General features: G+C 43.1%; 1 protein-coding gene across 40 annotated transcripts in view; it reads right to left on the reverse strand.

The window, feature by feature from the left end:
* The window catches only part of tcf7l2 (transcription factor 7 like 2), a 103,856-nt gene that overhangs the window by 57,170 nt on the left and 24,656 nt on the right, over positions 1-22,030 (reverse strand). For 21 of the 40 annotated variants that reach the window (XM_033611112.2, XM_078163327.1, XM_078163323.1 and 18 more), the window contains exons 4-5: positions 10,908-11,009; positions 850-909 (exon numbers count right to left, since the gene is read on the reverse strand). The exons of 5 other annotated variants lie outside the window; for them this stretch is intronic. In XM_033611112.2, the coding sequence (XP_033467003.1) occupies positions 850-909; positions 10,908-11,009 (162 nt within the window). The remainder of the gene's footprint in view (positions 1-849; positions 910-10,907; positions 11,010-22,030) is intronic. 14 more of the 40 variants (XM_033611119.2, XM_078163333.1, XM_078163330.1 and 11 more) reach the window with 1 other exon arrangement.

A 22,030-nucleotide genomic window follows, 5' to 3' on the forward strand; every position in this document is an offset into this window, starting at 1 on the left:
TCCAACTTCACACAGCCTGACTGAAGCAAACCAAAACAAGACTTACTGATGTCCTCAGCGTGTCAGCTCCGCCGTCACATCAAGACTAAGTTTACATTACGGATCCAACTTTCTTTAAAATCACAGGCTCGTATTGAAGGGGTTTTGTGTGATGAAAGTTGCAGGACAAGGACACAGGAATCTCTATTAATGCCACGGTCAGGTTAGACTATCTATCAACAGTGTGTGCTATTGCTCTGTGTGTATCTCTGTCTTGCATTGGGACCCAGATGCTGTTAATAAAGACAGCAAAACAGCTTCTCGAAGCAATACAAACAAAACAGAAAGACTCCCTTCTCCTGCCGGCGGACTGTGGCCTAATTCAAACCAAATGCATCCACAGTGAAGCTAAAAAGGATGTTGTCATTACACCAGAACAATCCAGAAACTGAGGCCGGTTAGTCATAAGACAAATAAAGAAGGCAAACAGAATCCTTACGACACAGAAAAGAGTTAAAAGCCAAACAGAAGATAAAGTAAACACCTCTACTACCCTGTGAAGATGGACAGCTTCTGTTTGGTGTTTAAGATTTAAAGTAAGCACTTTTAAAACACCTAAAATATCCCATCCCATCACCTGGATTGACATTTGAAGACAATCAGAAGCACACCAGCAACAAAGCAGCAGCACTGAATTACAGCACAAAGCACAACACAGCATGATTATCATCATCATCATCATTATCATCATCACCAGAATTTAGTTTATTCATTCATTATTTTTGTTTTTAAATCATCAGTGGTTAATTTGCGTGTGGAATCAGCCAAAAAAATCCAACAAGATATTTTTGGAATTCAAAGGTCTCTCACCAAATGAAATTGGTGAAGGCTCAGATCTGACTGTCCGGGGAATTCCCAGCAGAAGGGCCCCTGAAAGGCAAAGATGGACGTTCCCAAGTCACACAATTATATCAGCTCTCCATCTCTCCTTCGTGCTCTCTCTCTCTCTCTCTCTCTCTCTCACACTCACACACACACACACACACACACACACACACACACACACATATACATCTGCACACAATCCCAGCCGGCCAGGTTTTATGCAAAAGAAACGTGTTCTCCCTGGAAATAATGCATCCCCTGGCTTTTGAGTTATTTAAACTACTAGCTCGTCTCTGCTGGCTCAGCTTTCTCCTGGGTGCATGTTCGGCCCCCCGTTATTACTAATCTTACACAGATTGAACGGGAGAACACCGGCTCTGCTCTGGGTACACGGCTGTTGGTGCTGGCTGACTGGTTGTTAAAACAATATTTCGCTTTGGTAGAACATCCTCGGCACACACACCTTCACACGGTCAGGAGGAGTCAGCTGGTCTGAGGATCCACTGTCAACACAAAGTTCTACATATTATGAGAGTGCCAGGGTCATGTTTTTCTTGATGTTAGAGCGGTATAAAGCAGGTGAATTACAAGTGTCATCACGATATGATATCGATTCTTTGGACAACAATTCGATATTCACTGATATCACAAAGCGTTCCACGATTAGATTTAGATTCGATGATATAAGTCAATAAATATCCTAATTGTCTTTACCTTGACAGATTATCCACTTGGCGCTAGGTCGCTAGCACTGTCTGGATGTTGAACATGCCATGGGAATTTCAAAATAAAGGTATATCTTAACCTTTTGAACTGTGCAATAGCAATGCCGCCAGTGCCTACATTGATATTTTTGCTTACTTTGATGTTTTACTCTTGGAGTATCTTCAAATACTTCATATTCCTTTTAATTAATAACATTATTATTATTTTTTTTTAAACTGCCTTATTTTTCACAAACTTTTACAAAATAAACTCACAAAACATATTTATCCAAAAGATTTCTTACAGTATAAACATGAGCAGAGTACATCTTAACACTCCGTAAATTATTTGAACTATGTGCAGTGTTTAGTTTTTGAGATATGCCCCATTTTATGAGCAGTATGCAAAGGCATTTTAATAGTTTTATCATTCATTCCACTCGCGCCAATGTGTGTTTTTCATCATGTTTTTTGCACTGCACATAACGTAACGTAATGACGTCATCACAAGTGTAAAACATGATGACACAGAGGACAGAAGCCTTAGCTTTCTGATGCAAAAATAATGAATGTTCTAGCTATTACTGCTTTTACTTTAGATTGATATCGGATTATGGGAAGTACCGGCGCCATTGCACAGTCACTACGTTTGCACTCAGAGTTGGAAATCCGCACCATCCACCAGATGAATGCCGGTGAAATATGCAAGTGGCTGCTACATTTGCTTCACTAACGAGCCACTAAACAACTGTAATCCATAGAGTGGCTGGTAGATTTTGGAATCCATCAGCCACAGTGTTTGCACCTAACGTATGGTAACGTAACGTAACGTAACGATATGATGACGTGGAAGACAGAAGCCTTAGCTTTCTGCTGCAAGAATAATCAATGTTCTGGCTGTTGCGACTTTTAATTTTGAAGGATCATTGTGCAAACTGCTCGATGGACTTCTAATTTTAAAGGGTTATAGATTAAATTTGCATTAATAATAACGGAATATTGATCTCTGATTCAACATATCGATCCACATCAATGTATCGATAGTTAAAAGTACAATTATAAAGTAAATAAAAGTAAAGTATGCTGACTACGGGTCCCTAGAGCAGCCATGTCTGCTATTTTTATCCCTTCACTGTGTGCACTAAAATTGGAGTGGTGAACTGCCTAGTCTTACTAGCTGTTCAAACACAAGTTTCTTTCGAGGGGGAGGATGGATTCAGAGGTTAACCTGGCAGATTTGTACCTACTGCTCCTAGGAGCAAAAATTCAGATCTCGCATCTCTTTGAGAGATGTCAGGGGATGACAGAGGACAGGTAGAGGAAGAAAGAAGAAGAAAATAGGGAAAGGGAGTTATTGATTTCCTAAGGAAGAAAGGACATGCTAGTGGAAGCCTCAGAACATGCAGAGAAAAGCAACAGGGCCTTTAGTTTACTGAAGGGCTCCAGCACCTAAAAGCTACTGTGCAGGTCGCTTTCACTGCAGCAAGATCACTGGGTTCTATTTGTACTTGTGCTTGACCCTGGGGCCAGCTAGATAACTTTTCATAACAGCTAGACAGTGAGCACTGTGGTTACTGGTGAAACACACTCACACACACACTTAGAGAAACAAATATGTATTTTTCTTTTAAATGTGCATGTCCAACATAGAGTCACACGTTCCCTGTGGTAGCTTATGTTCACAGGGGTTATTTATCGGTCAAATACCACAGCGAGGAAAAGAGACGGCAACGGCCCTAGAGCTATTCACACACACAGAGAAACACACAGAGACAATACAAGACGCTGCTGTTCACATTTCCTGCAATAAAATGGTGCAAAGAAGAGGATCCTCGACGATATCCTTCGCACAGTCAACATACACAAATTCTGGTCGGTCAGTTAACATCATTATTTAACCTAACGGACCCTCTTAGCAATTTAATTAAGGGACCTTTAATTTAAAAGGTGTTCTGTTGAGTCCATAAAGTAGCGACGAGACTCTTCTGTCATTGTTGTGGTTTTGTTGCTGACAAAGCCAACACTGAGTGGATTGTCTGTGGAACAAGCCGCCGTCCAGACTGCTGGACAGATACAATGACTGAGGTGCTCTCATTTTCTTTGTCACTGTTCCCGGGGCCTGACGCGACGTCTCAGATTTTGGCCCGAGCCGATGATGTAAGCGTGACCCCTCGAACAAACGTCTTGTCTGGAGAGATGGCGAGAGACAGCTGACAGACACAAAGGCCTGTATCTGAGATCGGGATGGCGGGCCAAAAAGAACTGGGCGATAACGGATAAAATCTTCAATCACGGACGGTATATGTAAATCAAAATATCTATCGCACTGATATATCTTTTTTATCGTCATCGAGATGTCAACTTGAGTGATAAACACATCATGAAGAACTGTGACATTGTACTCAGGGATTTTTTGAGTCAGCTGAAAGAGTGCAAGTGGAAAACTGCAATTTAAAATGAAACTATCACTTTTTTATTGTTGCATTTTGTTTAGTTCAATGTTCAAAATAATTTCCTTCTTTTTTTATTTCAACAAGCAATTTGTGGTATTTTAGCAGTATACTGAAAGCACAGAAAGGCAGTTCTGAGTACACTTTAATATCTGTTTGTCATAAGTAATATCATAAACGTGATATTCAGGACTTTTGGACATCAGTTCATGATTCTGTCCAGAGAATTATTGGTCAGACAGTCCCCTTTTGCAACCATCTATTGCATCTATTGGGGGACCCATCAATCTTAAAAGATACAATTCCCTCTAGCTATATTGACCAGGTACGGACCACTATTATGCTGGGTAGGAGAATAAAAATATGCTTGCTATTCAACAACTTTATGGCATATATTCCTCATATTTTGCAGCTTTAAGATATATATATATAATACGTATATAATATAAATTAGGAGTGCCACCGTCAAACTCAAAGATCGAGGCAGATCAAGGCCTTTAACTTACCGGAATTGGCTATATTGAGCCATATAGAGGCCTAATTTATGTGCACTTGTTTAATTCCAGCTCTGTGTGAGTCTCTCTTGTGTTTTGCTGTCATTTATGGCGCACGGTGTTTCGCCGCTGATGCAGAACACTGGAGAGTCAATGACAACACCATTCAGCACGGCATTGCAAAAGCAACAAAAGCCCCATGAGCAAACAGCCAAGAAGAGTCATTCATTAATGTAATCAGCGCAGGAAACGTACAGACGACACTGAAATACAGGTTGTTCATTTTACTCAGGCGCAACTGAGCTGAAGCAACAAACAGTGCAGGATGTTCTCTTAAAAGGAGAGAGCTAAATTCATTCAAGAGCGCCAGACTAGAGGCCAAAAAGACTAAAGAGAAGGTTGTTATTTTCTACTGTATTTCGGAAAAAAAACCTTAAAGAACAGCTTGGATGCAAGCATTTCTTTTCTTAATGTATTGCAGAGCTATTCAATTGTCAAGCACATACATTGGAATGATTTTAATTACTTGGAAGCACTTTTAGTGTGCACCGAGCAGCTGTATCATCTAGAAAATTGGAAGCTTCAGATCCGTACTCGGTATCGGCAGATGCTCAGTATTGTGGCCCGGATCAGGGGTAGAAAACGTTGATGAGGATATCCTTAATATATTTAATGATACAGTAAACTTCCTGTTATTCAACTGAGAACTTATTTATAGATAGAGATTCCACCTGTCAGTTCTGTCAATCCTACATGCCAACAGTGACCACAACAATAAATAAATATGTGAGCTTTCTCTTGCAGCAAAGGTTAAGGGTGGACGGAGGAATTCGTGCACAGAAAGAAGACAAAAGCAGGGTAGAGGTTATTTGGAAAAAGGCTTGAAATGCAGAGGGAAAGAGCAGTTTAAGGTCGGCATAAGTCAGGATAGAGAAAGCCTTCTAGGTAAAGCCTGAGGACAGTGTGTGGGTGGCGCCTGCTGACCATGGGGTCGCTCATTAACAGCTGAGGAGGCCAGGCATCCCAGAGTCCTGGGCAATTGTTTGCCTTAGCCCAGGTGCACGGCCCATTCAGACCACAGGAAGCCCCCTTTATCCCCATTCCTCTAAAACGGACAGAGACGCGGTCAAGGAAGGTGAATGTGATCCCGGCTCTGTCTTTTTCTAACACCAACCTAGAGTAGCAGTCGCATGCCTGTCCAGTGCTTTGGCCCATTGTTGGGAGCCACAGAGTCATTGTGGCGTGTCTTTTCTGAATGCCCGGCTAAGACGAGGTTCTGTTAAGTTTTTTTTTCTCTCTTATAATATCAAAAACACGTCAGCTCTTTTCACACTGCCTCTTTCCAGTACACATTCTTCAGAGAAACAAGACTGAATGGGAATAAGATAAGCATGTTCAGTAGTTGTAAAGGCTGAGGTGGGAGGTCTTGCAGGCCATAAAAATGGCCAGATTCCATCACTTCCTCCACACTAATTACCATACACTTGGAGCAAGTGCCCTCCCTCTCTTCATCCCTGAGCCCATGCTTCACTACCTCTGACACACACACACTCGCACACAATAACACACAGCAAGGCGCAGTTGGGAAATGGTTAACACTCCAGCCGTCCCCTGCTGCCAGTGAAAGCCCACAAAACAATGGAGACATTGTTCGACCAGGGCTAGGCTCTAGACTCTAAGGCTGTGTGTGTGCGCGTGTGTATGTGTGTGTATGCACGTGAATGTCAGGAAAGAAGTTGGTGTGTGTGTGTATTCTCTTAACATTTGCATGTTTCTGCCCCAATTCCCAGAAATTAAGAAACTTGATTCAAAAACAGTGACTTGTGTTTACAATGCTTTCATATCGCAATTTGGAGGTGCTGTTCTTTAGCTAAAAAAAAAAGTTTGATCACACGACTTGTGAGATGAGACGGTTTAATAATGCTCAGCCAAATGATGTCATGACATCACCAACATCTGCCCAGGCTCCTGCTGAGTCCTTTACTGCACTATTGTTGATGCTACGAAGCAAAGACTGTATATAAAGATGGACGAAATGATAGCTCCTCCATCCTTATAAGTTTGGTTTTAATTGGTTATTTGATGCTATTAAAACAGGGTTTGACAACATGATTGACAGCTGTGTGTGCCATTTGAGTGCCTGTGATCAATGGCGCTGCTCATGATTAATCTGACAGGTGTATGGGCGGGAACTTGACACGGTGGAGACCGCTACTGCACAGACTCTTGCCGTACATCTTTATATACAGTCACTGGTATCAACACACACACAAAACAATCTGGTATGTTATGTCGTGTTATTGGGTTAATGCAATAATAACAGTCTAAGTAAAAAACATACACACACCACTTCCTAAATTCGGCCACCAGTTTTTAAGCCACTTCCTGCTAAGTACCCACAAAGACTCTTCAAGTCCACAATGTCAAATTAAAACATCACAATAAAAGTCAAGTTGACAAAGCAAGGACTGTTTGTGATCTTTCCCTCAGGAGCTGTGTGAGGCATATAAATGTTTCTTGGAGTCTCTCCCTCAAAAAATACACATCAATAGGTGGATAAATATTGAATAACTTTCAGCCAATGGCATAAAAGTTCAGCGGCGGCAGGTTTTGAGGCTGCCTGCGGGGTGGTCAGGCACTTCAAAGGGTCCTGCGTGGCCCCCTTTGAGGGCATAGTAAACAGGGGCACACAGCACGCCCTCAGAAAGACCAGCCTGCGTGAGGTCACTTCCTCTTTTCTTGGGCCGGTCCTCCAGCGTTCCGCCTCGGCTGAGCCTTCCAGCCAGAAAATGAGACCGTGTGTCTGCATCTCCGTCCCTGTCCATCTCCCTTCCATCCGTCTCTTCAGCCACAACTTTCTAACAGGCTTTATCTGCAGCCATCTGTATCTCTCCCTCCATCTCTCGCTGTCTTTCTGTTGTTGTTTCAACCGTCTCAGGGTCAGCTGTTATCTCGCCAGCCAATCCACGGCTTCTTATCACGGCCAATGCAGCCTGCTAGCGCTCCAGCCAGGGAGAGATCAAGGTGCCTGAGTGGTTCTTTGCATTTGTAAACAAAAAGAAACTACCATTTACAGCCCAATTTATTGATAAGGGGATCACGTACGAGAACATGCCTACATCTTCTAGTTAAGGAAAAAGAAAGAAAGAAAAGAAAAGAAGCTTGACTGATTGAGTGACACCAGCGGGAGTCCGTGTGGGGTTATCATTGGCATTCACGATGCTGTCCACAGTAATCTGTCTTTTCTATATGAACAGCCGGTATGATGCAAACCAGGGAAACATTCAATCACACTTCCTTCTCAGTCAGAGGTGGATGCTGGAGCGGGATGGCAGGAGCGGCAACTATACAAGCTGCGTTTCACATTCAATTTTATCACTTGGTGCTAACAGCGAGATGTGTGCCTATGCAGCGATGCTGCAATGCCTCTGATCTTACCAGCCTGTGTACTCTATCAAACAGATCACACCAGGGCCGGGCAATATGACCACAAATATTACAATATATTCTCTCATATTGATCAGTGTCAGTACTAATCACAATATCAGTTTAATGGTGCTCCCACTGCTCCCATTCTGCTTTTGCTTCTGTCTCCTGCTTAGAACTAAAAGCCCGAAGAAAGAAAAGAAACCAGAGGGTTCATTAAAGTTTCAGATACTGAGTTATTTTATCATCAAATCCAACTGTCTATCTGACCCTGTGAAGACACCGTTAGAATTTGGACAAGTCTGTTAACTTTATTTTCTGTTGGGGCTAAAATTGCCATCTGAAGGCTGAAAGTCAGATCTCAATCACGAGCAAATCAAATCCGTTGTTTCTTCTGTGCTGAAAATCGAACAGAGACCCAATGATGGATTGCGTTATGTAGTATTTTTAATTGAGGTTGCAATTTACGATTAATTTAATTGGTGATTAATGTGTGGATTATTTTCTTGAGTGATCCATTAGTTGTTTGGTCTATAAAGTGAAAATGGTGAAAAACATCCATCAGTGTTTCCCAAAGCAAAACATGACGTCCTCATATGTTTTGCTTTGTCCACAACCCAAAGATTTTTCAGTTTACTGTCACAGACGAGTAAAGAAACCAAAAAATATTCATATTTAGGAAGCTAAAATCAGAGAATTTTGACTTTTTTTTTTCTTAAAAAATTACTCAAAATGATTAATCTATTATCAGATTACTTGGTGACTAATTTAATGGTTGATAGCTAATTGATACATCGTTACAGCTCTACTTTAACCAACATGTTTTTGTTTTTACATCGTGCTAATCTATCGCATGACGCGCACTTCTCTATTGTATTTTCATGTGGCTCAATAGGTGCAGTCACTTGACGTGTTGCTGTGAATGGATCTGCACTTCAGCGATGCGGAGGCTTATTTGTTTCCATCTGACTGGTTGTCCATCTTTGTTGTTTCAAGTTTGTTTTTGCCCCACAGCCACTTTCTGTTTTGGCTTTGCCTGTTTGTTCCAAGCCTGTTAGTGTTGCATGCCTGACTGTTTGTATTACAACTGTCTGTGTACACTCTGAAATATTGATGCCTGAATTCATTTTGCCAAAAATAAAACCTCAAAGTGTTCTGTTGTAATTATTGATCATTTCAGCACCCGACTTAATCTGAATTAGAAAATATATCACAACAGAGATGTATGTAAAGTGACGTCAGGGGTGCATTCTCATAAGTTGGAGCCGATCCACTACACTTTACTGCTGTTCTCAAACCTCCTTTAAAAGGGAATCGTACAGCAGGAGTTTAGGTGGATGTGAGGTGGTAAGTATTTACAGCCATATGACTCATAGCAGGATAAAACCTCAAGTATTTACCTGCAGCTTTTGCTGCCTACAACCAGTTTAATGACTTCATAGGAGTTGTGACTCTTTTCTCAGCGTCTCCTAAAATAACAGAGTAAGAAGAGGCCCCTGAACTCTTTGGTATAAAAATAACACGAGCATCGCAGGGAGAGATAAGGAGGGCCTTAGCCGGGCTTGTTTTGTTCAGAATAACGCTGTCATTGCGAGCTCTTTGTCTTAAACACAACTTTTGACAAGGTTTCTGTTTCAAATAAACAGCCCTGTCGACTCCTGCTATTTTAAGACGTGCTTAACTTAAATGGGCAAAATACCAAGGAGGCCTCGGCTTGCCAACTTTTGAGTAACTGTTCGAGATGGTATTTATTACAGACCATAAAACTAACTGAACTGATCAAATGTCAAATGGGACTCGGAGGGACACTGTGTCTTGACGGTGTAATTTGTGTGATAAAAAAAATCATCGCTACCTTCTGTGTCAGCTCCACAGCCGTGACGACTGCTAACCATGTTGCTGCACGGAGCACATAAACAAAAAAGGGTCAGCCGTGTATTATTAGCGCCGGCGCTGAACTATTACCACAGGAGATATTGTATTCATGAGCACACAAACTTGGAAGGCTTCTCCATCTAAAAAAATCGTTATGCATTTTTCAAATTTTTCATTTTCCTAACGATATGTAGAAGATGCACGGCTCCATAACAAAAAAAAAGTAACAACTGTGCCAATAATGGCCCGGGGCATTCATGATCACCTCACTAATTCTGCTCAATCCCCACTCTCATTGATTTTCCTGGCTTGCTAACCCTGTGACCACATACGTACACCTCCCTATGTTCAACCTTTCCGCTGACCTCCTGAAAACTTTATGCCTTTAGCGAACTACCAAGTTCACGTTCAACAGCTCATTCTAGAGCTGCTTGCCTCTTAGATATTGACATGCCTGGGGTGGATGCTCTGTTATGTGTATGTGCAGCGTATGCCCCTATGGCTGTCCAGCCAACTCTCCTGCCAGACTACTCCTCCAACTCCATGGATAGGGTAATCAATGTTGAAGGAACGCCCACACTTCCCTCAAAGACGGCAGCCCAGCATTAGCTCATTCTCGTGAAAAAAAAAAAAAAAAAAAAGAAGTTGTCAACATAAGAGCGGTTTTCCATAATCTTCCAGCTCAGTGCAAGGCTGGGCCGGGAGTTATCATTTTCTCTGGGATTACAGGCGGCGTGGCTGTCCAAAGAACAACTGCTGCACCTGCCACAGTGGCAGCCCCCGGTGCCACTCGCCTCCTGATCACTCACTAACAGACACAAACTCCACTTTCTGCGATCCACAACACGCTCATGGCACTTATTAAAAAAGTTTACACACAACTGACTGGGTGACGTGTTAGTGACTGTGATTAAATGCAAACAAATACGCATTTTTCCAATCAAAACATCCAACAGAGAGGAGGGCTGTAACACTGAGGACGTATTCAGGACGGATGAGAGGAGGAAAGCAGGGTTTGTTTGTCTCTCTGTCATGACTCAGGGAAGAAGAGCTGGTGAAGGAAGAAAAAAAGTACCGGGCGGGGTGTTACTTACAACGATGTGTGCCGGTGACGGGGACCTGGCATCTTTAAGTGCTTGTCTACTCTGAAGACCTCCTTGTTGAACATCTAGCAGGGGCCATTTCATCTGTAGGTACTGAATGGCAGAAAGGAAACAGAATGGAAAGAAAGAAAACAAAACATGTTAACAATGCAGAAACCAAAAAAGGACAAATTAAAAATAAGACAAAAAAAGGGAGACGACATTTCTTGACGGGTGTACGAGGGTGTGAGAACTCAAAAACATGGAAAAGCAAATAAAGATCTTAAGGCGGATGGTGGATGGGGTGAGGATGGCCTCAAGCATGCATCTGAGAGTCCAGCAGGGGTGCACCACAGGAGCTGTGTAAACTGAATAACACATTTTTTTAGAGAATCACACAGCACAAAACTCTCCTTTAACTAGCCTTGCTCCCTCACAGTAAGCACTAAAACTATTTTCTTTTCTGAAGTAGCTGACGACTGACTTTGGATTTCATTAAGTCACCAGTTTGGAGTTGGGGGAGGGCAGAGGTTAAAGGTAGCACTGTACACAGCCCACGGCTTTCAGATGACCTAATGTCATAAATGTGACTGTTGTCAGACTTTTACTGGAGCCCATAAAGAGGTTAAAGCGTGGCGTCTCACCACACTCCTCTGGGGCTAAACCTCCTGACTGCTCCCATAAATGATTGACTTGGCCTCTATCAGAAGTCTCTCCCTCTTTCTCCCACACACACACACACACACACACACACACACACAAGCACAGAACAACAGATAAGCAGAAACAAGGGTCATGAGAAACATCTGTCTGTGTTATAAACTGGGTGGAGTCCTTTTAATTTGATGACATGTGCTGTGTTGACTGTTTTCCTTAATCTAACTACCTTGTGCCTTCTACCTAAAATGAACAGGACTGAGCTGGTGTCCTCATCTTAATATATTTAATCATAATAAAACAATTTACTGTCATTAAAGAACACGTTATTTGCGCAGATTCACATTGAATCAAAACAGCAAATTCTGTGTACATGTGTCAGCCTGGTGTTGACCTTGCTATAGCATGTGGTCCAGACTCTGCTTGTCAATGTCAAGGCCACCTAGTTTGAGGGAAAGGTCACAGCAGCTGTTTCAGCTCTTAAGTCCTTTGAAATGAGCACTAAGGGATGAAGGGCCTAAAAAATGTGAACTCCTGAGTCAGCAGAAGTTCCATTACATTCAGATATTAGCCTCAGTGGCTACATAAGTGATGGCAGTTCTGGATTTGCATTCAATTAAAATGGGTTTAATCCAAGAAATACTAAATATAATACATACTAAGAAAAAAAAGCCCAGTGTTTCCCATATAACTGTACCAGCCTGGCCAATAGGAACACCTCACCAGGCCAAAAAATCTTGATATTTTAGTAACATCCATTCCAATCTATCCCCTATATTCATTCTCCAGCAGCATGAGTCCATGTGCAAGGCAAGTGTCTGTGGTTAGTTCACATGTCTGTGGCAACAGCAGGACACTCAAAGCTCTGTTATCTAACCTACAAAAGTCAGCTGTACAGGTGAAGTGAAGATTGCACAGTTGTCGGTACAAAAAGGTTGACATCATGCTAATGTGGTGACGGATTCAATGTTTTGCTCTTTTGCCCTCATTGTTCTCTGTGAGGTTCGCTGGAAATGATGTGATGTAGCCCCTGGTGCGTTTTATGAGACACGAGCACAGTGCTTGACTCAAAAAATAGCCTTTTAAATGCTACATGGCTTGTCAGCAACCAGTAATAACTTTGGAGGCAATTTGGCCCCGTGTGCTCTGATTAATTTGGCATGCAGTTAACACACCAGTCATAATTTTGTTTTAATGAAAACTCAGCTCTTGGCATTTGCTCTTGGTGTTCTTCACCACTGTTTTGGAAAAAGAAAATAACAGGCGTAACGGGCGAACCAGCTTTAAAAGTGAAGTATTTTCTTATTAAAATGAGACCAGTGCGGCGGATCTTGAACGAATGGCAAGATAGGATCATGTGGCCTTTGGAATGATAAATAAAGTAACTGACAGATACTTGAAGACACTTCCAAGAAACTACAAGTGTTACATTTGAGAAGGGAATTTGGTGTGGTGGCAGGTGGTAGAATGACCAGAACAGTTAACCTAGGTGGAGCACTGAAGCGCTTACTGAGAAAGACAGTTTAAGGTTCACATGCTCAAATGAAAAAGCCTAATTTTGGCAGTAAAATAGTTTGTCTCAAAAAAAAACAAAGGAAAGAATAGAAACAACCATTGGTGCTGGCCAATTCCAAAAAGTGGGGACGCTACGTAGCATTCTGAATCATGCTGAATTTGATGCCTGTGGCACGTTCCAAAAAGCTGGGACAGGGGCATGTTTACCCCTTTGTCACATCACCTTTTCTTTTAACAACACTCACTAAGCATTTGGGAACTTAAGACACAAACTGTTGAAGAAATTGTAAGATTTAAAGACTGTCTGTGACAAAGAGTGGACCAAAATCTCATCTGAACACCATGAGAGATCAGTTTCTCCAGACAGAAAGCGTGTTGAAACTAGCATTGCGAGCAAAAGCTTCTCCAAGTATTAAATAAATTCAAGTTAGTGTACTCAATGCTTTTTTCGCTGTCATTCCACTTTAGTGCACATAATTTTTATGAATTGAAATGTCTGTCAGAGTAGTTTTATTGAGTCAATACCAATGTCCGGTCTCAATTTCATGTGAAAAGCTGCACTTGAAATATCGAAAAATAACTCTGACAAGCTGAATACTTATTTCCTCTGCTGTGCATCAAAAAGGATTTGCAAATCATTGCATTTGGTTTTTAGCTTCCCAACATTTTTTAAATTGGGGTTGTACAAAAGTGGGTAAAAGGCCTGTTTTATAACCTTTGCTTCCCGTACTATCACAAAGGTAGAGTCATTTCGATGGGCATCCATATAAGCCGCAGCAAATATCCCCCTAAAAACAGTCTGACAGGTCAACTTGGACTTGGATCTGGGCCTGCGATGCCATTTGCACATAAACCTTCGACATGATTGAGAAATCCAAACACTTTCCACCGCCTGATACCCACATTTGGAGATGCTATCTGAATCCTATTTGCTTGTATTTCATGAGTGATTGAGATCATGTGCTTCTTCGCAATAATGATATAAAACCTAAGACAGTTCCTGCTATACTGTTACACTTCATAATTATCTCACTATCACTATTGGCCAAAATCCCAGGATCACATTTTGGCACTTGGTGACATAAAGTCAGCTGTTTTATAAATGCTACCATCAGTGATTATTCTACACAATCTATGAAGCGCAGAGGAAACTAAGCTATGTCTCTCTGGTAGCAGTTGTATAGTGGTGCAGGTACATTAGATTCAATTTCTTTGTGTTGCCATCCAGCAAGGGTGACGGCTAGTTTGTATGCATGTCTGAGGCTGTGTGTGTGCGTATGTGTGTGTGTCAGAGCTGGTCAGAGAGGGAGTGTGTCGCGACCCTTCCTGAGACTGTGTCTAAATCAGTGGTAATTAGCGAAGAGTTCACTGTGGGGTGCCTGCCAGTGGTAGACGCTGGAGGGAGTTATTGACTCCATGTCCTCGGTTACAGCCCATGCAAGGGAAAAAACTGTTTGCTGCCTGGTCTTTCTCCACCACTACCACTCATTTATGACCCCAGGAAGGTTTTTATTGCTAAAAAACTGGGTTTGTTTATGCTTGTTTGTATGTCCTGAGAGTGGAAAAAGGAAAGGTTGTAAAAACTCCAGAGTTGAGGTCTTGTGGGTTTTTATGGACCCCCCACACTGGGTATTAATTGCCATGAAGGGGAGAGAGGGGGAGAAGAGGGGGGGTGGACGGGGTGGTGTTGTAACAGTAAAAGAGGAGGAAGAGAGTGACGGGGCTGCTGTCATCTATGAGGTAATTCAAGACAGTGTCCATTGGTGCCAGGGGGGGCTAGAATACGGGGGGAACTGTGAGTCCAGTCATGGGAAAGTCCTGCCATCGCGTGTGCACACATGCTCCCACATGCAAATATTCAAACGCAGCTGCAGCCGGAGAAGGGGTCGAGCGAGAGGACATTCTGAGTAGGTGGGTAAGGAGCGTGAAGGTGACACCCCCCGAGTGTGGCGGCGGGGTAGAGAGACACTGGAAGACAACAGAGAGAGGGAGGGTGCCGCAGCGCATGCCCTGACAAGTGGCTCCACTTCAGCCCTGCTATTGCAAATGTTCTCACACACTAATCTCTCCTGCAGGTTTTACAAGCATGCCAAGGAAAACGGAGCCCTGGCAAGCACCGGGCTTTCCGACCACCCCCTTCTTGGCCTCCTTCCTCTTCCTCCGCCCGCCCGCCCGCCTGCCCTGCTAACCGACGCACCGCCTGGGCTTGAGTAGGCCATGACCTCTGACCCCTCTCTGCTGCTCCAAGCCCCTCCCTGTTCCCCACTCTGTGACCTGAAAACTCTCCCACTATGAGGGGGGCCCCCCGGGTAACTCAAGAGCCATTCCAATGTGACAAATTGCTCCGGAGTTCTAGGATAACTCTCTCCTCTCCTCTGTCTCTCTTCCTGCCCCCCTCCACCCCCATCCCTCCCACACACACAAACACTAACACGACCCCTTGACAGAACCCCCCCCCCCCGTAAGAGCCTGGCTGTGCTTCGGGTTGTGCAGCAGACGGCTTCTCCTTCTCCCCTCTCCCTTTCTGTCTCCCCCTGCCCCGCGCCCCTCCTCGCCTGGCCAGCCTCACAATGGTAGCTGAATGACTCAATTGTCTCTGATGAAGTGAAAGACAAGGGAGTCCTCTAAATCCTTACAGAGGGATGAACTCACTCTCACTGTTCCGATTTGCCTGTCCTCTACTGCTTTCCCAAGCACAAGGAGGGGGCTGCTGGGAGGTGTTTACAGGGGCTATGACTAATGATTATTTTCATTATTGATTATTGTGTCTGTTCTTTTTTCAATTAACTGTTAACCTCTGTAAAATCAGTCAGACAGTGCCTGTTCCCAGACCCCAGGGTCCCAAGGTGTTGTCTTCAAAATGATTTTCTTGTCTAACCAACTGTCAAAACCAAAACACATCCTCACAATAAAAGAAGCCAGAACTAGGGATGTCAGGTTCGGTGATTTTTGCTTCATAGCCCGTCACCTATTTACAGGTAACTAACCAGTTAATTTTTTTAGGAGAAAAAAAGAGCGAAATGACGTAAAATACAAGAGGCCTTTCCTTTTAGTCCTGTGCTCCGTTGACTCAATGAGCTTTAGCTCCGCATTGCTATCCATTATGAGGTCGGAAACTGTTCATGTTTTGTGTGGTAAATATCTCGCCTTTTATTTTATTTTCTGTTGGCTTTGCTAACAGACAGACAGCTAGCCACACTGACATGCATAGTCGACAATGCCCATTCTCCAGGCTGCGATACTTAGTTAACACTAGCCTTGGTCACTCTGCACTACACTCCAAACGGGTCGTGTGTGAGCTAATGTTAGCTAGTGGCATCGGTCACTTAACGACTACAGCTGGTAATGTCAATAAGTTGGTGGGACCGACCAACGTTGTTGCTGCATTAACATGGTGGCCATCCTCCACTCTCCCCCAAGTCACCCCAGCAAGTGAGCAGCTTCATTTTGAGCCGCAAAACCTCTTTAGCAGTGTTAGCACCACTGGCTGTGCTGACACTGCTAACAGTGCAAACAGAGCTAACAGTGACAGTTAACAATGCTAAAGGGGGTTTGCTACTTAAAACTGAGCCGTTTACTAACTGGGGCAACCTTGGGGGAGTGCGGAGGGTGGCCACCATTTTTCCACAGCAACGCTGTTGGGTTGGGACAGCGTTACGAGTGGTGCTAGCGGGCTCACTAGCTCCTACCAGAGCCAGGTGGTGCATAGTGCAAAATGTAAAACAGCAAAATTAACCTATAGACCGACATGTGTAAGCAGTCACACATATTCTTGATGGTTACCCAATTCACGGTTAGTAATTGCTAACATCCCGAGCCTGAACCTCTGTTGATAAAATAATCTGCTTCTTGTTTCAGCACTATTTGTTTTTCACTATACTACGTTCGAGCAGGTGCTTTCTACTTGCACGCTGGACTACTCACCCAAATGTGAGTTACTGCTGCTGCACCAAGGTCTGGCATGTTATGAGTGTTAACCCAGATCCACACTGACTGTCATCGCAGTGAAAACAAGCTGGGGCCCTGGTCCCAGTGTCACAGCTCGTGGCAGAGGGGAAGCAGGCTGGAGACAATTGGAGGGGCATCCTGAGCGCTCACACATCATCCTCACACGTCTGCACACCAGCTCCCACCACTGCTGTTACTAATTCAACAAGCTGGCGCAGAAGCAATTTGGCCTAAAACACTCCTTCCTGGTACCAGCACTCGACTCTGATCCTCCCAAATATAAAGCATTTTTTCCACATCCTATCAAACATTAACCAAACGTCAATACGTATTGACAAAGGAGGGGGAGGTCTTGCTCATACATTTTTTAGTGTGAATGACAAACACAGAAAGCACAGGATTGTTCTGCCCGTTTCTGGTCAACAACCAGCTCCTTTTCCATCAAGCCCCCATCTGATGTGTTTATCACATGCGGCCTGGCGGCTGGAGCAGCAGCCATCGCACGGCTTGTTCGTTTTGTTTTGGATTAAGAGCAGAGGGCTTCAGACCAATCAAACAAACAGAGCTCCTTATGTGCCAATGTGGCTCGCAAACACTGGTCCACTTTCCAGCAGGGGAACCAAGGGACAGATGATGAGGACCACCGGGGCTTCATCAAGCCTCCCAGCCATGTGAGCAATGTGAGAAAGGAGGGGAGACAGGCAGAGACAGACAGACAGATAGCAGCTTGGGTTTAGAGTCAGCATATGGATACTGGGTGTTGCTCTGGAGAGTCCGGCAGATCTTCGACCCATCTGTGGCCGCCTCATGTGACAGACATAGCTCCACACGAACGTCATAGGCAGCGTATACAGATAACACATGTACATTCACAGCGACCCCCCCCCCCCCCCCCCCCCCGTCATGCTGTACATGCTTACTCACGCATTCACACCTGAACAACAATGCTCACCCACATTTGAACATACGCTGGTCGACAGGCCCGGTGGCTCCTCTGGGAGTGCGCTCAGAGATGGGATTGACAGCTTGCAGATTACACCAATCAGACCGCTACTTTAAAGAGCTTTATTTAAGTCTGAAATGATCAAGGCTAGTAAGAGGAGCCCATTCAAAGCTCTGCAAGTAAACTGCACAGAGCTTATAAGATTAGTTCATCCAGTTTGACTACAATTTTATCCCTTTAAAAAACGAGAGCTGAGCATATTGTCTTGATCTGTTGCGGATATTGCCGGCAGTCTTTGTCCTCGCTCACAGGTGCCAGAGAAGACACGTGGTTGTGCAAACACGTAATTTATTGGGGAGGGGGCAGTAATTTTCTGTAATTGAGGGAGGGAAAAGCTTAATGAAACACAGACTCTTTGAAATCCCCCTGGTTAAAAAGAGAGCCCACTCAGATATACGATACATTCGGTCGAGCTCAAGAATACCTCGACCAAACTGGGAGAAAGTTAGCAGACACAAGAGGGCCCATCATGGCTGCTTTGGTTCTACTAATGCACATTTTATGAGTAAATATTAAAGAAAAAAAAAACACACCCCACCTGCTCTGATAGCCAGAGGCGTTTTGCAACCAGGAAAATAAAAGTGGAATGTGGGAAGGCCTGGGGTTTGTGTGCCCTGGGGCGGGAAGGGGTCCGCTGGGCCCATATTTACTCCAAAGCCAGAACCGCTTGGGGGTTCCACTGGCCCTGACAGCACTGGGGCCGCCGACCTGATCCAAAACCTCCCCTCCTCACCTCCTCTACCCCTACTCCCTTTGCCAACAATCTCCACCTCCACCTCAAACTCCCCTTCTCTCTCTTTCTTTCTTGCAGAAAAACTCAACCTGACACTTTTCATATAAGCCTGTTTTTTCCACATGGAGAATGTGTGCATGACCTCTCCTTCCTCTCCACCCAGATCAGACTTTACTCACCCCTTAAAACGAGGCTGTAGAAACAGGCTTGTGAAACCACTATTGTTCATAATATCTCAGAAAGTATTGCAGGTCTTTGACAAAAAAAGGGGGACAATCGCTTCGTTTTTAACTGATGTGTTTGGTGTCCTTTCTTTTGACTTATTTCCATGAACACACTTTTATCTGGCCTGTTCTGGAAGTTAGTTTCGCTCTCTTAAACACTGGTTCATGAGATAAGTATGGCTTTGCTGGAACACTGTTTACTTAGCAAGTGTGGACAAATGTGCTGTTCAAACACCAGCTGATTGACCGGAAAGTTTTAAAGGATTGCACAACACGTAGCCGACAAATTTTTTTCTACAATAATGACAAGGAGAGAAAAGTGTCCACTTGTTGAAGTCTAGTAAAAAATGCAGTTCACTTCCTTTGATTAAACTGATTTGATGATGACAAACCACAGCAGGGATTACTCACACCTGGATGCACATGTAGTGTTCTCAAAGGAAGTGTGAGGGTGACATGATTGCAGTCCAAAACACACCAACTTCTCAACAAGCCTCAGAAAGTAAACAGCGTTCCATTTCTGACTTCTGCGCCCCCTCCCCCCCCTTTCCCACTGTCCCTCTCCCTGTGTCATTAAGACTATCTCTTGGCTGCTCTATAAATATTGTGGCAGGGAGGGTGAAGGCCAGCAGGAGCTGGCTGGTCTTCCGTCAGCCCCGCTAATGAACAGGCGCTCTGGCACCTTTAGCATCAGGCTCTGCTGCAGAATGCCTCTGCTTTCAGGTGGTTCTCCTGCTTCACAGAGCTCCTCTGCTATCTGACTGACTCTTTCTTTCCTCCTTTAGTTCTTTCTGTCTTTCTATAAATATAACTCAGGCTTTGGGGGGCTTTTATTGGTTTCCCTGACCACTTGGGTGACAAACCGAGTAGGTTGTGTGTTATGAGGGTGGGAGCTCTGATTGGAGTTGTTCTGATACCGAAACCAGTATTGGAAATGCCTCTGATACTACCTAAAATTCTGGATTGGGTATCGGCAAGGACATAACTCTATGAACCGATCTGATACCACATAATTTAATAATAAACTCTGAAGTAGTTTCACACCCAGATTAAACAGCAGCATCCCTGGAAATCCATTCATCTTTGCCGCTCTTAAACACCAGCAACTACTTTTTTTCAGAGCAGCTAAATAGCACGACTTTAGCCGCTTGGCAATATTTTACAATGGATAAAGGAAAGTTCCATGGCATTCATTCTCTACATGTATTTGTTCATGTTTTACAAAGCAAACATTAAACATCCATACAAAGTTAGCAGTTTACAGCTGTTCATTGTATTGTAAACGCAGTGATATCGGATCACTATTTGATATCGACTGACACGCAAGTCTAGGAATTGGTATTGGGAATGTAACAACTAGTGTTTAAACATCTCTTACTGCAATGGTAATCAATGCATCTTAATTGAGTTGTCTTACTTATTCCAATTAGGGTTGTAATCGCAGTTAATCAACAGAGGATTACTTGTCAATACTCCTTTGTAGGGCAATATATCAATATATCTATATGATTATATGAGGCGAGATATCATCTTAGATTTTAGATATAGCAATATCATAACTGTTGTCTTTTCCTGGTTTTAAAGGCTGCATTACAGTGAAACAGTGGTTCCCAACTGATGGGTCACGGTCCTTAAGTGCGTCACAGGTCCATTCTGAATGGACCACAAGTGACTTGCAAATGTGTCAAGTTTGTACAAAACAGACTTTATTCTTAAGTACAATGAATTTAACAGCTGTACACTGGACAGCGACTTGACAAGACAGCAAACTAGCTTGACAACATGGCCAAACGCACGTACGATGCTGAATATATTAAACTGTGTGGACCTTGAACTACTGATGTAGGGGAAATCTAGACCCTGTAGCTGGATCATTTGGGAACCAGTGCAGTAAAGTGATGTCATTTTCTTAACCTACCAGACTGTTCTTGATCCATAGACCGAATCACCATGACATCGCTCTAACAACAATCACTTCCAGGTAGACAACTGCCAACTGATATGCACAGAGATATGTGAAATCTGCAATCTTGTTTATTTCTGCTGTCATTTTCAGCTGTAACTTTAACGTTTAAAAGATACATAGTTAAACATTGTGGTCTGACCTATCTGATGCTTGTGCTGTACTTATTTGATGTACTATGTTGCTTTGCTAAAATAAATCTACTGACAAGGAAGCTAAGACATATACTGCTGTGGATGGGGTCACAATAAAATGTAATACAGCAACCTAAAATATTAATATCAGTTTAAATATACACTATATTCAGAATACTTTCTCTGCATTACCTTACTTCTTAAACCAATCAACGCAGCGGTAGACCAACAACTCCCGTATTCTGCTTCGTAAAATAAATGTTTTTGTCAAAGGAGTCTGGTGGCCTTGAGGTAACGGCTTCAGTTTCCCGTCTGAAAGCAAGGTGAAGCAGTGAAAATATAACAAATATGGTGTACACTTAAAGCAATACTGATGTTTTTCAGTTGGCTAAAAAGTAACCAGTTAAGGCAGCGTTTGCTCAGGGCTGTTTCAGTTTATGTATGTGATACTGGGATTGTCAATCAATCAAATGTTGTGATTCGGTCTATTATTTGCCTTTACCCACTTCATAATAATTTTATCCACATAAGTGATGATTATTTTTTAAAAATCTCATTGTGTAAATATTTTGTGAAAGCACCAATACTCAACTGAGGTATTAGGTCAAAAATATTATTGTGATATTTGATTTTCTCTATATCACCCTACTACTGTTAAGGTTGTAATCACAGTTAATGAATTAACAGAGTGGGAATACTCGTCAATACTTCTTGGTATTTGGTTAAAAAATGCTGAAAAGATATCCGGACGCAAAGTGCACAGTTATTCCAAAAAATAAGAGCAGCACAGACGAGGCTCGTCTTTTTGGCATGAGACCAAAACATTTTTTACTTTGTTGCTAAACCCTCAACTAAAGGTGTGTCTTAAAGTGCTATATCAAATCATCAGCATGATAAACAAGTCCCTCTACTTTTCTTGTTGTGAAGATTTTCAGTCATCCACGTAACAGGATATCAA

This window comes from Epinephelus lanceolatus, chromosome 21 (genome assembly GCF_041903045.1).
Source record: "Epinephelus lanceolatus isolate andai-2023 chromosome 21, ASM4190304v1, whole genome shotgun sequence".
NCBI classification, from domain to species: Eukaryota; Metazoa; Chordata; class Actinopteri; order Perciformes; family Serranidae; genus Epinephelus; species Epinephelus lanceolatus.